General features: G+C 47.4%; 2 protein-coding genes across 5 annotated transcripts in view; one reads left to right on the top strand and one right to left on the bottom strand.

Moving 5' to 3' along the window:
• URB1 (URB1 ribosome biogenesis factor) overlaps positions 1-4,710 on the top strand; it is a 311,203-nt gene extending 306,493 nt beyond the window's left edge. For all 3 annotated transcript variants that reach the window (XM_075335040.1, XM_075335039.1, XM_075335038.1), the window contains 2 exons: positions 1,506-2,111; positions 4,078-4,710. In XM_075335040.1, the coding sequence (XP_075191155.1) occupies positions 1,506-2,111; positions 4,078-4,271 (800 nt within the window). In that variant the 3' untranslated portion in view covers positions 4,272-4,710. The remainder of the gene's footprint in view (positions 1-1,505; positions 2,112-4,077) is intronic.
• Positions 1,398-13,220, bottom strand: part of MRAP (melanocortin 2 receptor accessory protein) — a 43,445-nt gene continuing 31,622 nt past the window's right edge. For both annotated transcript variants that reach the window (XR_012750404.1, XM_075335041.1), the window contains exon 4: positions 1,398-1,670. The gene's annotated coding sequence lies outside the window, so the exon portion shown is untranslated. The remainder of the gene's footprint in view (positions 1,671-13,220) is intronic.

The following is a 13,220-nucleotide window of genomic DNA, read 5'->3' as shown; positions in this document are numbered from 1 at the left end:
CTTGGTGCTCTGCTCAGGAAGTTTCTCCCTGGCCATTTGCTTTGCCTACTTTTCTTTCCTTCCTTCAATCCGGGTTGGAAAAAGGTCTCTCGCTCGGCTCCCTTAAGGGACAAGTATCTGCGCTATCTGTATTTTTTCAGAAGCGCCTAGCACGACTCCCTCAGGTACGCACGTTCCTGCAAGGGGTTTGTCATATCGTCCCTCCTTACAAGCGGCCGTTAGAGCCCTGGGATCTGAACAGGGTTCTAATTGCTCTCCAGAAGCCGCCTTTCGAGCCTTTGAGGGATGTTTCCCTGTCTCGCCTTTCACAGAAAGTGGCCTTTCTAGTAGCGGTCACATCTCTTCTGAGAGTGTCCGAGCTAGCAGCACTGTCATGCAAATCCCCCTTCCTGGTGTTTCACCAGGACAAGGTGGTTCTGCGCCCGATTCCGGAGTTTCTTCCTAAGGTGGTATCCCCCTTTCATCTCAATCAGGATATCTCCTTACCTTCTTTGTGTCCTCGTCCAGTTCATTAATGTGAAAAGGATTTGCATTTGTTGGATCTGGTGAGAGCACTCAGAATCTACATTTCCCGCACGGCTCCTCTGCGCCGTTCGGATGCACTCTTTGTCCTTGTCGCCGGCCAGCGTAAAGGATCGCAAGCTTCCAAATCCACCCTGGCTCGGTGGATCAAGGAACCAATTCTTGAAGCCTACCGTTCTGCGGGGCTTCCGGTTCCCTCAGGGCTGAAGGCCCATTCTACCAGAGCCGTGGGTGCGTCCTGGGCATTACGGCACCAGGCTACGGCTCAGCAAGTGTGCCAGGCGGCTACTTGGTCGAGTCTGCACACTTTTTCCAAGCATTATCAGGTGCATACCTATGCTTCGGCGGACGCCAGCCTAGGTAGACAAGTCCTTCAGGCGGCAATTGCCCACCTGTAAAAAAGGGCCGTTTTTATGGCCCTATCACGAGGTATTATTTTACCCACCCAGGGATTGCTTTTGGACATCCCAATTGTCTGGGTCTCCCAATAGAGCGACAAAGAAGAAGGGAATTTTGTTTACTTACCGTAAATTCCTTTTCTTCTAGCTCTAATTGGGAGACCCAGCACCCGCCCCTGTTTTTTTGTATACACATGTTGTTCATGTTGAGTGGTTTCAGTTCTCCGATATTCCTTCGGATTGAATTTGTTTAAACCAGTTTATTGGCTTTCCTCCTTCTTGCTTTTGCACTAAAACTGAGGAGCCCGTGATCCCACGGGGGGTGTATAGGCAGTAGGGGAGGGGCCTTACACTTTTAAGTGTAATACTTTGTGTGGCCTCCGGAGGCAGTAGCTATACACCCAATTGTCTGGGTCTCCCAATTAGAGCTAGAAGAAAAGGAATTTACGGTAAGTAAACAAAATTCCCTTCTTTAGGTTTGTGACTAATGTCCCCTTCATTGTCTGGGAAACATCTTGACTGAGGCATTAGGACATTTTTACATTTGCTATTTATCATCTAAACTTTTCTACATCCATGTTTCAGGCTCCATAAAAGAGAAGTACAGGCAGCCCGGTTCTCGGCATGTGAAGAAGAAACTTGTAGCTGAACTGGAGACAGATGGGCAGGAGGCTTCAAGTCTTGCAGATACCAAACCCCAGGTGAAATCCATATTGATGCACTGGAAACCTTCCTTCTTGAGCTCTATGTCTGCAAAAGAAGTGAAAGAAAGCATTGAGGAAGGTGGGAGCTCCACAGAGGACACTGCAGCCAACCAGGAGGACACCACCAATGATGATCTGGTGTGTGCCACCGCCTGCCTGGTAACAAAGTGGATAATGGTGGTAGAGGGTGGGCACATGGGGAGCATTCATGATCTAGGGGCTTCTCTCCACTGGCTGAGCACGTGCATCTTACCACACACCCGTGTACTACAAGAACTTGTGAAGGACGGTGTGCTGAGGACCACCCTATACAGACTCTACTGCAGAGTCTGGGACTCTTCTGACTCCACACCGGAATTAATGGACTTGTCTAACCAAGTTATGATGAAGCTGATGAAAAGTCGGGGTCTTGGAGAGGATGCTACCCTGAATGCTGTGGAGGAACTCTGCCTACAGTCTGGTGACAATGCAAATGACACGCAGAAAGGTGGGTACTCCTTACGGTCGGCTGCTGGTGTTTGCCGCGTGAGATTAGTGGAATTACTTATAAGGGAGCAAAGTAGAGATGTAGCAGGTGTCCACGTTTCAACCATTGCATTGTTTTAATAATGTAGAATGCCCCAGCTGTAATGTTTTATATCATATTATATATATTTTTTATTTTATTTTTTTTTTTACCCTTCATGCCACGTTGGGTCAGAAAGTGAACACATATAGTACAAAGGGCCTGCCGGCTGTGTTAGACAGCTAGCACCTGCCTGTCACTGCTGCAATGCCTTAGGTGCCACAGTCAATAGCAAGCACAGCATGTAAGCGATCGAACAGATAAGAGGGGGCCCTGCTGCTATCCCATCGCCTCCCTGCGTTATGTTCAGGGGGTGCTAATACGCTGGTGTGGCACCTAATTAAGGTCTCCATAGATGCTCCTCTTTGTACCCTTAACAAGCATTAGGGATCAGTGAACATTACCATGCCCAGGTGCACCGTACTCGTAATGAGCAGTTGGATGCTCAAATGGATAAGCTTGAGCACTCGCGTATAATGGACTACAGCATTTTTCCGGAAGATTTCCCTGAAAAATGTTCGAGTTCCCCTTTGACTTCCATTATACTCGGGTGCTCGATTCGTGCCCATCCCAGCATTCAATTGCTTGTTCTGTGTACCGAGCACCCGAGCATGGTAGTGCCTGCTCCTCAGTAGATTCGAGTCCCGAGCATGGTAGTGCCCGCTCATCACTACCAGTACCGACCACCCGAGCATGATAGTGCTCACTCACTACTAGTTACGAGTACCGACCACCCGAGCATGATAGTGCTCACTCACTACTAGTTACGAGTACCGACCACCCGAGCATGATAGTGCTTACTCACTACTAGTTACGAGTACAGAGCATAGTAGTGCCCGCTCATCACTACTTGGGAGTACCGAACACCCAAGTATCGTAATGCTCGCTCATCAGTAGTTATGAGAACCGAGCACCTAAGCATGGTAGTGCCCTCTCATCACTAGTTACGAGTACTGAGCACCCGAGCATGGTAATGCCCGCTCATCACTAGTTACGAGTACTGAGCACCTGAGCATGGTAGTGCCCGCTCATCACTAGTTACGAGTACTGAGCACCCGAGCATGGTAGTGCCCGCTCATCACTAGTTACGAGTACCGAGCACCCGAGCATGGTAGTGCTCACTCATCACTAGTTACGAGTACCAAGCACCCGAGCATGGTAGTGCCCGCTCATCACTAGTTACGAGTACCGAGCACCTGACCATGGTAGTGCTCACTCATCACTAGTTACCAGTACTGAGCACCCGAGCATGGTAGTGCTCGCTCATCACTAGTTACGAGTACTGAGCACCCGAGCATGGTAGTGCTCGCTCATCACTAGTTACGAGTACTGAGCACCCGAGCATGGTAGTGCCCTCTCATCACTAGTTACGAGTACCGAGCACCCGAGCATGGTAGTGCTCACTCATGACTAGTTACGAGTACTGAGCACCCGAGCATGGTAGTGCTCACTCATCACTAGTTACGAGTACTGAGCACCTGAGCATGGTACTATTCCTTATCACTAGTTATGAGCACCCAAAAATAAAAAAAATAATAATTTATCACCCCTATCCCTCTTTTCCCATTCTTTAAATTAAAAAAATAAGATATTTTTCATATACACTGAAAAAAATGCTGTTTTTCACTCAGATCTTTTCAATAACAAAAATTGGAATAAGAAGCGATCAAAAAGTTGTATGTATGCCAAAAGAAAACAAAATTACAGATCGTCTCCCAAAAAAACAAGTTCTTATACTATGAAACTTATGGGTCTCGAAATAATGCTATTCAAGCCAAAAAAAAATAGTAGTAGTGAACATTAGAATTGCGGCTTACTATGCCTTCAAGATAAATGTGTCACTGTATGTATGTGAACATCTCATGATCTAATGTTTGTCTTGTTCCAGCGGCCGGAAGCTTCATGGCGTCCCTTTACATCAGGGATCTCTGGCTTGGCGCCTGCTCCCCTGTTACCTTTGCCAGTCATGTGCAGCTGGTATGCGAAGCAGCGGATCGGGATGTACAAAAAAAGAGGACCGAAGATGAAGCCCCCATTGTGTCTGTGTGTAGGAAGCTCTGTACTGTGTTACCCAGCAGTTAAAATATCAAATACTAGATGGATTCTGTTGGTTTTATGAACTATTCCGTCACATACTCAAAGCTGAATGTGGACCGAGTATGAGAACAAGTATCAGACATTCTGCACAGCGCCAGAGTGGTCCGGATAAAGCCCTGGATGATATATACGTTTTAATATATTTTTCTAAACTGTCTTTGTCATAAATAAGACAATGGGGTCCTGATCACCCACAAGAAAGCAATATGTATGGTAGAAAGACGTCCGCTGGTACAACCCTCACTATAAGACAGCTAGGGCTTATTTTCAGGGGATGGGTTATTTTTTTTCCAAATTCTATTTTTGAACAAAATATCAATACTTCGCTCGCTCGCTCTCTCTCGCGCTCTCTCTCGCGCTCTCTCTCGCGCTCTCTCTCGCGCTCTCTCTCGCGCTCTCTCTCGCGCTCTCTCTCGCGCTCTCTCTCGCGCTCTCTCTCGCGCTCTCTCTCGCGCTCTCTCTCGCGCTCTCTCTCGCGCTCTCTCTCGCGCTCTCTCTCGCGCTCTCTCTCGCGCTTTCTCTCGCGCTTTCTCTCGCGCTCTCTCTCGCGCTCTCTCTCGCGCTCTCTCTCGCGCTCTCTCTCGCGCTCTCTCTCGCGCTCTCTCTCTCGCGCTCTCTCTCGCGCTCTCTCTCGCGCTCTCTCTCTCTCGCGCTCTCTCTCTCTCGCGCTCTCTCTCTCTCGCGCTCTCTCTCTCTCGCGCTCTCTCTCTCTCGCGCTCTCTCTCTCTCGCGCTCTCTCTCTCTCGCGCTCTCTCTCTCGCGCGCTCTCTCTCTCGCGCGCTCTCTCTCTCCGCGCGCTCTCTCTCTCTCGCGCGCGCTCTCTCTCTCTCGCGCGCGCTCTCTCGCTCCTCGCCTCCTCCTCCTCCCTCGCCTCTCGCTCGCCTCCTCTCTCGCGCTCGGCTCTCTCTCTCTCTCGCGCTCGCTCTCGCGCTCTCTCGCTCTCGCGCTCTCTCTCTCTCGCGCTCTCTCTCTCTCGCAGCTCTCTCTCTCTCTCGCGCTCTCTCTCTCTCGCGCTCTCTCTCTCTCTATCGCGCTCTCTCTCTCTCGCGCTCTCTCTCTCTCGCGCTCTCTCTCTCTCGCGCTCTCTCTCTCTCGCGCTCTCTCTCTCTCGCGCTCTCTCTCTCTCTCGCGCTCTCTCTCTCTCTCGCGCTCTCTCTCTCTCGCGCTCTCTCTCTCTCTCGCGCTCTCTCTCTCTCGCGCTCTCTCTCTCTCGCGCTCTCTCTCTCTCGCGCTCTCTCTCTCTCTCGCGCTCTCTCTCGCGCTCTCTCTCTCTCGCGCTCTCTCTCTCTCGCGCTCTCCTCTCTCTCTCTCGCGCTCCTCTCTCTCTCACGCGCTCTCTCTCTCTCGCGCTCTCGCGCTCTCGCGCTCTCTCTCGCGCGCTCTCTCTCGCGCTCTCTCTCGCGCGCTCTCTCTCGCTCTCTCTCGCGCGCGCTCTCTCTCGCTCTCTCTCGCTCTCTCTCGCGCGCGCTCTCTCTCGCTCTCTCTCGCGCGCGCTCTCTCTCGCTCTCTCTCGCGCGCGCTCTCTCTCGCTCTCTCTCGCGCGCGCTCTCTCTCGCTCTCTGATCAGTCTTCTCCTTGTTTGAGATGAAGGTTTGGATGGACGGCCGGTCTTGGTAGATTTGCAGTGGTATTCTCCTTCCATTTTAATATGATTGCTTGCACAGTGCTGCTTGGGATGTTTAAAGTTGTGGAAATCTTTTTGTAACCAAATCCGGCTTTAAACTTCTCCACAACAGTATCACGGACCTGCCTGTTGTGTTCCTTGGTCTTCATGATGCTATCTGCGCTTTAAACAGAACAATGAGACTATCACAGAGCAGGGGCATTTATACGGATACTTGATTACACACAGGGGATTATATTTATTATCATCAGTCATTTAGGACAACATTGGATCATTCAGAGATCCTCAATGAACTTCTGGAGTGAGTTTGCTGCACTGAAAGTAAAGGGGATGAATAATATTGCACGCCCCAATTTTCAGTTTATATATTTTTTAAAAAGGTTTAAAATAAGTAATACATTTCACTCAACTTCACAATTGTGTCCCACTTGTTGATTCTTCACCACAACATTAAAATTTGATCTCTATGTTTGAAGCCTGAAATGTGGGAAAAGGTTGAAAAATTCAACATGAATCCAGAATCTAACACTGATTTAGCTTTGAAGCATAGGAGATGTGCAATTCAAGGATTTGATTGCAGATGTTAACTCTTTTTGCCTAAATTTTTTTATGGGGGCTGCCATTTTGGAGATTAACTTTTTCCTTACTGTATTAATACAGACAGCTGGTTGCAGAGCCTACAGTAAATATGGATTGGATTGTTGTACAGTTTACAGTTTATAGATAATTTGAAAAAAATGAACACTTGCATTTTTATTATAGCTATGTCAGATAATTTTTAATTGTTGTAACACTTTAAAGCATTGCTAAAGTTGTGCCGTATGCATTAGTATCAAACAACATATGTTTCCGCTTTGTTATTTTGAACTTATGTAAAAACAGTTTTTGGAAACGCTGTAGTCCTCACAAGTCTGAGCTACGGCTCTTCAGATCGCTATAGCGTTAAATATTTTATGTTGTTTATCTGTTTCCTAAATGAAAAATTAAACGACTCCCTGAAAAAATTGAATTAAGTTTCCGACAGTTTTGCTGCAGTAGAGTCTGTGTAACTCCATAATATAGCTGGCTGTTCTGCTGCTTCTGACATAGATCTAAGAGCTCTGCTGCTTGCGACAGTTGGTGCTTTTTCCTCTTATCTTTTCTTTAGGCCTCTTTCCGATACTCATCCAGAAAAGTGGGACAAGTGTCATGCGTGTTGTGTATGTCATGCAAGTGTGCATTTTTTTCCCTCGCCTAGCATCCTTATGACATGCGTATGACATCCGTATGCAGTGTGCTTTTATAATAACTCTAGGTACCGTATTTCGCTTTATAAGACGCACTTTTGTTCCCCCAAATTTTATATATATACACACATACACTGCAAGGTCCAGGGGAGGTGGGGGCGCTGCTGGGGGCAGGTGAATGCTGTGGCGGCAGCGTTTGATCTCCTGCTCCCGCTCATATATTATGCACAGCCGCTGTCCATCTCTGGGTGGTGCTGAAATCGCACCGCAGTGAGGGGCTGGGGCAGCGGTGCATATTATATGTCTCTGCGCCCACCTGTGATGGCACATGCGCCCTCCTGTGTTAGATTTGGCCCCCCGTGCTGCTACTCATTCTAAAATAATAAAGCTTTACTTACCCCCTCCAGCGTTTCTCCCCGGTGTCCCTACTTCCACTGTGATCAGGCAGGCAGAGATCTCAGGCTGCTGTGCCGATCACATGACCGCACTGAGAACCAGGAAGTGGAAGAACAGAAGCACGGAGGGAGACAGGAGGGAGATCAGCGCTGGAGGAATTAAGGAAAGAGTGTTTTATTTTACTATGGGCAGCAGCCTGTGGGCGATATCTAACACAGGGGGACTTGTGCGATCTATATAGGGGCCATGGGCAGCACTATGGGGGCCATATCTGACACAGGGGGACTTGTGCGATCTATAGGGGCCATGGGCAGCACTATGGGGGTGATATCTAACACAGGGGGACTTGTGCGATCTATATAGGGGCCATGGGCAGCACTATGGGGGCGATATCTAACACAGGGGGACTTGTGCGATCTATAGGGGCCATGGGCAGCACTATGGGGGAGATATCTAACACAGGGGAACGTGTGCGATCTATATAGGGGCCATGGGCAGCACTATGGGGGAGATATCTGACACAGGGGGACTTGTGCGATCTATAGGGGCCATGGGCAGCACTATGGGGGAGATATCTAACACAGGGGAACGTGTGCGATCTATATAGGGGCCATGGGCAGCACTATGGGGGAGATATCTGACACAGGGGGACTTGTGCGATCTATAGGGGCCATGGGCAGCACTATGGGGGAGATATCTAACACAGGGGAACGTGTGCGATCTATATAGGGGCCATGGGCAGCACTATGGGGGCGATATCTAACACAGGGGAACGTGTGCGATCTATATAGGGGCCATGGGCAGCACTATGGGGGCAATAACACAGGGGGACTTGTGCGATCTATAGGGGCCATGGGCAGCACTATGGGGGAGATATCTAACACAGGGGAACGTGTGCGATCTATATAGGGGCCATGGGCAGCACTATGGGGGCAATAACACAGGGGGACTTGTGCGATCTATAGGGGCCATGGGCAGCAGCATGGGGGCGCTATCTAACACAGGGGAACATGTGCAATCCATAGGGGGCCATAGGCAGCACAGGAGAACATATGCAATCCATAGGGGACCATAGGCAACACAGGGGAATGTGTGCAATCCATAGGGGACCATAGGCAGCACAGGGGAATGTATGCAATCCATAGGGGGCCATAGGCAGCACAGGGGAACGTGTGTCATCACAAGGGGGCTATATTCAATATAAGGGGGCCATATCCAGATTAAGGGGGCTAATTTTAGGATGGGGGGGGCTATGAGGGACATTACCCTATATAATTTGTTAGAGGGAAACTGGCATTATAAGATGGACGGAAAAAGAGGTATTCACCCAAATAGTGTCCTCCAGTCTGCGGTGAATGCACGTAGTCCCTCGGACAGGCAGGTCCGTGTTCCAGGAAGGTAGCAAAGAAAAGTAAGTGGGACTCAGCACCAATGCGAATAGATAAAAATCTTCATGCTTTATTTGCCGCATGGCAAGCCGCATGGCGTTTTTGGAAAGATCTGTGACCCTTTATTAATTTTAACTTTTTTCAAATAAAGCATGAAGATTTTTATCTATTCGCATTGGTGCTGAGTCCCACTTACTTTTCTTTGCTACCATTATAAGATGGACCCCATTTAACATTAAAAAAAAAAATTCTCTTTTCCTTGACCAAATTTGGGGGTGCGTCTTATAATCAGGTGCGTCTTATAAAGCGAAAAATACGGTAATTTTAAGCTAGAAGTCATAATTAATAAAGCAATTTTATATAAAGATTTAGATGGATAGCTGAAAGATAAAAAAAAAAATAAAGATATTATATAGAAATATAGATAGATATCTTGCAGCCATATAATTTCACAACCCCCCTACATATTATAAATTTGCACCCTTTAGTGCCTTTTGTGTGGCCCTAAAGGATGTTTAAGCTTGTTTAACCTCAGCACCCTATTTTTGATCACCAGCAACCGTAAAGCAGACAGCTGCGGGTTGATATTGTCAGGATGGGGTAGATCCATGATTATTGGGCCTTTCCTAGCCGAAAAATACCAGCCTGCAGTCTTCCCAGAAGTGGCGCATCACCTTAGATGCATCAATTCGGGCGTTTTACCCGGCTCTTCCGGATTGCCCTGATGTGGTGGCAATTGTTGGGGTCGATGTCAGCTGTCATTATTCACTGGTGTTAGTAATGAAGAGCTGTCTATCAGACACCTACATTACTAACCCAGTAAGTAAAAAGTAGATTTTGGGTACTCACCGTAAAATCTCTTTCTCGGAGCCTTCATTGGGGGGACACAGGAAACCATGGTAGGAGGACGAAAACCGTACCTAGGATGGAGAGGTACCCTTCCGGTCTCCCCTATCCCCGGGACGACCGTCGAGATGTCTTCACTCGCCTTCCAGGATGCATCCAGGATCACCTCAAGACAAGCCGGGACCTCAGGGTAAGTACTCTGCACTCCCACGTCCCGGGTTATGGGGGGGAGGGATCCCGTCTACACAATCTGCCCCTTCTCCATTTGGGTCTTGAGGTGATCCTGGATGCATCCTGGAAGGCGAGTGAAGACATCTCGACGGTCGTCCCGGGGATAGGGGAGACCGGAAGGGTACCTCTCCATCCTAGGTACGGTCTTCGTCCTCCTACCATGGTTTCCTGTGTCCCCCAATGAAGCGATAGAGAAAAGCAAAACACTCCCCAACTTTTTCCTGGTTCAGAATATAGCGATGCAAAAAATGATTTTTTTTTTTCCTAGAAAATTGACACAACTAAAAACGAAGCGGCAAAATAAAAAAAAAATCATAAATATGGTATTGCTTTAATTGTACTGACCCGAACAATAAAGCTGTCTTATTAACTTTACCACATAGTGAATGGCATTAAAAAAAATCTGGAATTGCTGCTTTGACCATTCTGCTTCCCAAAAACTGGAATAGAAAGCAATTAAAAAAAATAATAATATATTGTGCCCAAAATTCGTACCAATAAAAACTTCATCTCATCTCACAAAAAACAAGCCCTCACATGACTCTGTTGGCTGCAATATAGAATAATTATAGCTCTTAAAATGGCAACTTTTTTATAGTGTTTGATAGTAGCCAACATAATAAATATGTACATTTGCTATTGCTGTAATCACACAGACTCTAAGACTAAAGCTGCATAGTCTGTTAAACCCCATGGTGAATGGCGTAAAAAATAAATAGAAGTAATTCTTGACCTGCTGTTGACTTCTTCCCAAAGATCTCTGTAAGGCCTCTTCTCCACTAGCGTTTTTTTTCTCCAAATTCCATCGCATTGAGAAACGGATTGCAATCTTACAAATGATTTCTAATGATGCTGTCTCCATTTCCCTGTTTTTCTCAGACGATACACGGGCTCTCCTTGAAATCGCAGCATGCTGCGATTTGATGCGATTCTCAGCTCTCACCCCCATGCAAGTCAGAATCCTGGTGGCATACGCATGTCACACGGATCCTGACACTTGCATACCGCGTCAGACTGGCTACCGGAGGAATCTCCTGTAAAACCAGTCCTGGCTGCGGTTACATGCACTGAACCCCGGAGCTGTCACCTGAGCTCCAGAGTGCAGCCTGAACAGCGAGTGCCAAATGATGGATTCCCCGGCGATTGCTGGTCAGGTCAGCACAGCTGCAGACAGATCAGGCAGACGCTGGAGCTCAGATTACAGCTCTGGAGCTCAGTGCAGGTAACCCCGGCCAGGCCTGGTTTTACAGGAGATTTCTCCCGTAGCCAGTCCTACGCTGCTTGCCTAAAAACTCGCATAGCACTCGCATGACGCTCACATGTCATACGGATGCTATATGAGCAAAAAAACACAACGTACGCAGATCACACGCAGGATACTTGACTCACATTTTGAGCCGAGTATCGCTGTGAATAAAAAAACGCCAGTGGAGAAGAGGCCTAAGGCTCAGCTCACATTTATCCTGCGCTCTACTCTGAGATCTTACATCAGGTTTCTGTGTAAATCTCTGAAATACGTGATTTAGACGAAACCCTTGACGGAAGATGCCATAAATCGGGTAGAGGGAGGCACTGCGGACTCAATCTGTCCTATGATATGGTGGTGTCAATCTTTTCAGTGGGTGCATAGAAGCTTGGTCGAGCAGTTTTGTGCACTTCTGAAAAGGACGAACAGATGGAAACAGAGTTTTGAGTAACTCTGCTGCCTCATTGTTACTTTTTCTTTTCAATGTTTTATTTTTGGATTTTCCAATACAAACAATATAACATTTTTCATTAATGAATATGCATATCTCATCAGAATATATTCAGTAGATGAAGAACAATGACAGTTTACATTACTTCATACCCTGGCCATTATTAGATTGAAGCTAAATGGAGAAAAAGGAAAATAAAAAACAGCGAGGATGGCTATGGCATGTATTCAAATCAATTATCAACCACGTCTATTCAACAAAACTACACAAAAGACAAAGGGAAGGGGAGGGGTAAGTGGGGAGGGGGAGGGAGTGGATACGGGCATGGAGAAAAGGTGGGCTCAGAGGGCATTTGAGCGAGAGAGGAAGGAATTGGCGAGGATTGGTACTGCCTGTCACTTACATACCCCAACCTAGTATTACTCTTCTACTGCAGTTATAGAAAGATATCCTGCGGATTTCCTGAAGGCAATCCAACGGTTCCAAACCTTGTAAAAAGAATTTAAAGTGAGCTGAGAGTGTGAAGCCAGTTCCTCCGTTCGAAATAAAAGGTCTATTTTGCTGAGCACCTGCTTTTTTGACGGAATATTGGCAGTGAGCCAGAGGGTGGGAATCAAGAGTTTACCCGCTGCTACTACAAAGGCCGCCAACTTTGACAGAGAATTATCAGCCGGCCAAATCGGGAAATTGAGTAAGGCCATTTCCGGGGTGAGTTGAGTTTTACTGCCCACAAGAGACGAAACAAGTATTGAGATTTCTCGCCAAAAAGAACTAATTATTGGGCAACCCCACCATATGTGAATGCCCTCCTCTGAGATGTGGTGCCCTCCTCTGCACCACATCTCCAGCACAGTGAGGAAGAGGACGAATACCAATTGATGCGACTGCACCGGCGTAGTGTACCATCTAGTTACCACTTTATATGACCTTTCCTGAATTCTGATGCAGCGTGAGGGGCCATGTGAGCGTCTATAAATAAGGTTAACCTGTTGATCAGAAAAAACAGTGCCCATGTCTTTCTCCCAATTTCCCACATAGGCCCTCTTCTTGGATGTACTATCAGAAACCAGTGAGTTGTAAATTTGTGAAAGGACATTCGTGGGGGGTTTCAATTGAGAGCATAGTGCCTCAAATTTTGTGAGCGGTCTTGGCGGGCTCCCTTCTAGTTGCAGGCAGCGAACAAAGTTTTTTGTTCTATTATAATGAAGAAAGGTCAGGTTAGCGAGTCTAGGAGCAGTACGCAGTTCTTGGTATGTTAGTAGAGCTCCATCTTCCATCAACTCGTGCACAGGAATGTCAAAGCTAAAGGGCCGATTCTCAGTATGCGAACCCATGTATGTGTGACGGAGGCACAGTATATCTGAAATTTGAGTCAATGGGGACCCATCTGGGGCAAGTATCTTTACTAGGCTTCTCCATTCCGATAGCGTGACTCTCGTTAGTATGTTAGTGATTGCCTTTTTCTTGTCAAGTTCAGGTGGTAAAAACAAAAGGGAGCGGAGGGGAATTGGGGCCAGACAATCCTC

Source organism: Anomaloglossus baeobatrachus, chromosome 2 (assembly GCF_048569485.1).
Source record: "Anomaloglossus baeobatrachus isolate aAnoBae1 chromosome 2, aAnoBae1.hap1, whole genome shotgun sequence".
Lineage (NCBI taxonomy): Eukaryota > Metazoa > Chordata > Amphibia > Anura > Aromobatidae > Anomaloglossus > Anomaloglossus baeobatrachus.
The sequence above is the reverse complement of the archived record's forward strand: the minus strand, read 5'-3'. Positions and strand labels throughout refer to the sequence as shown.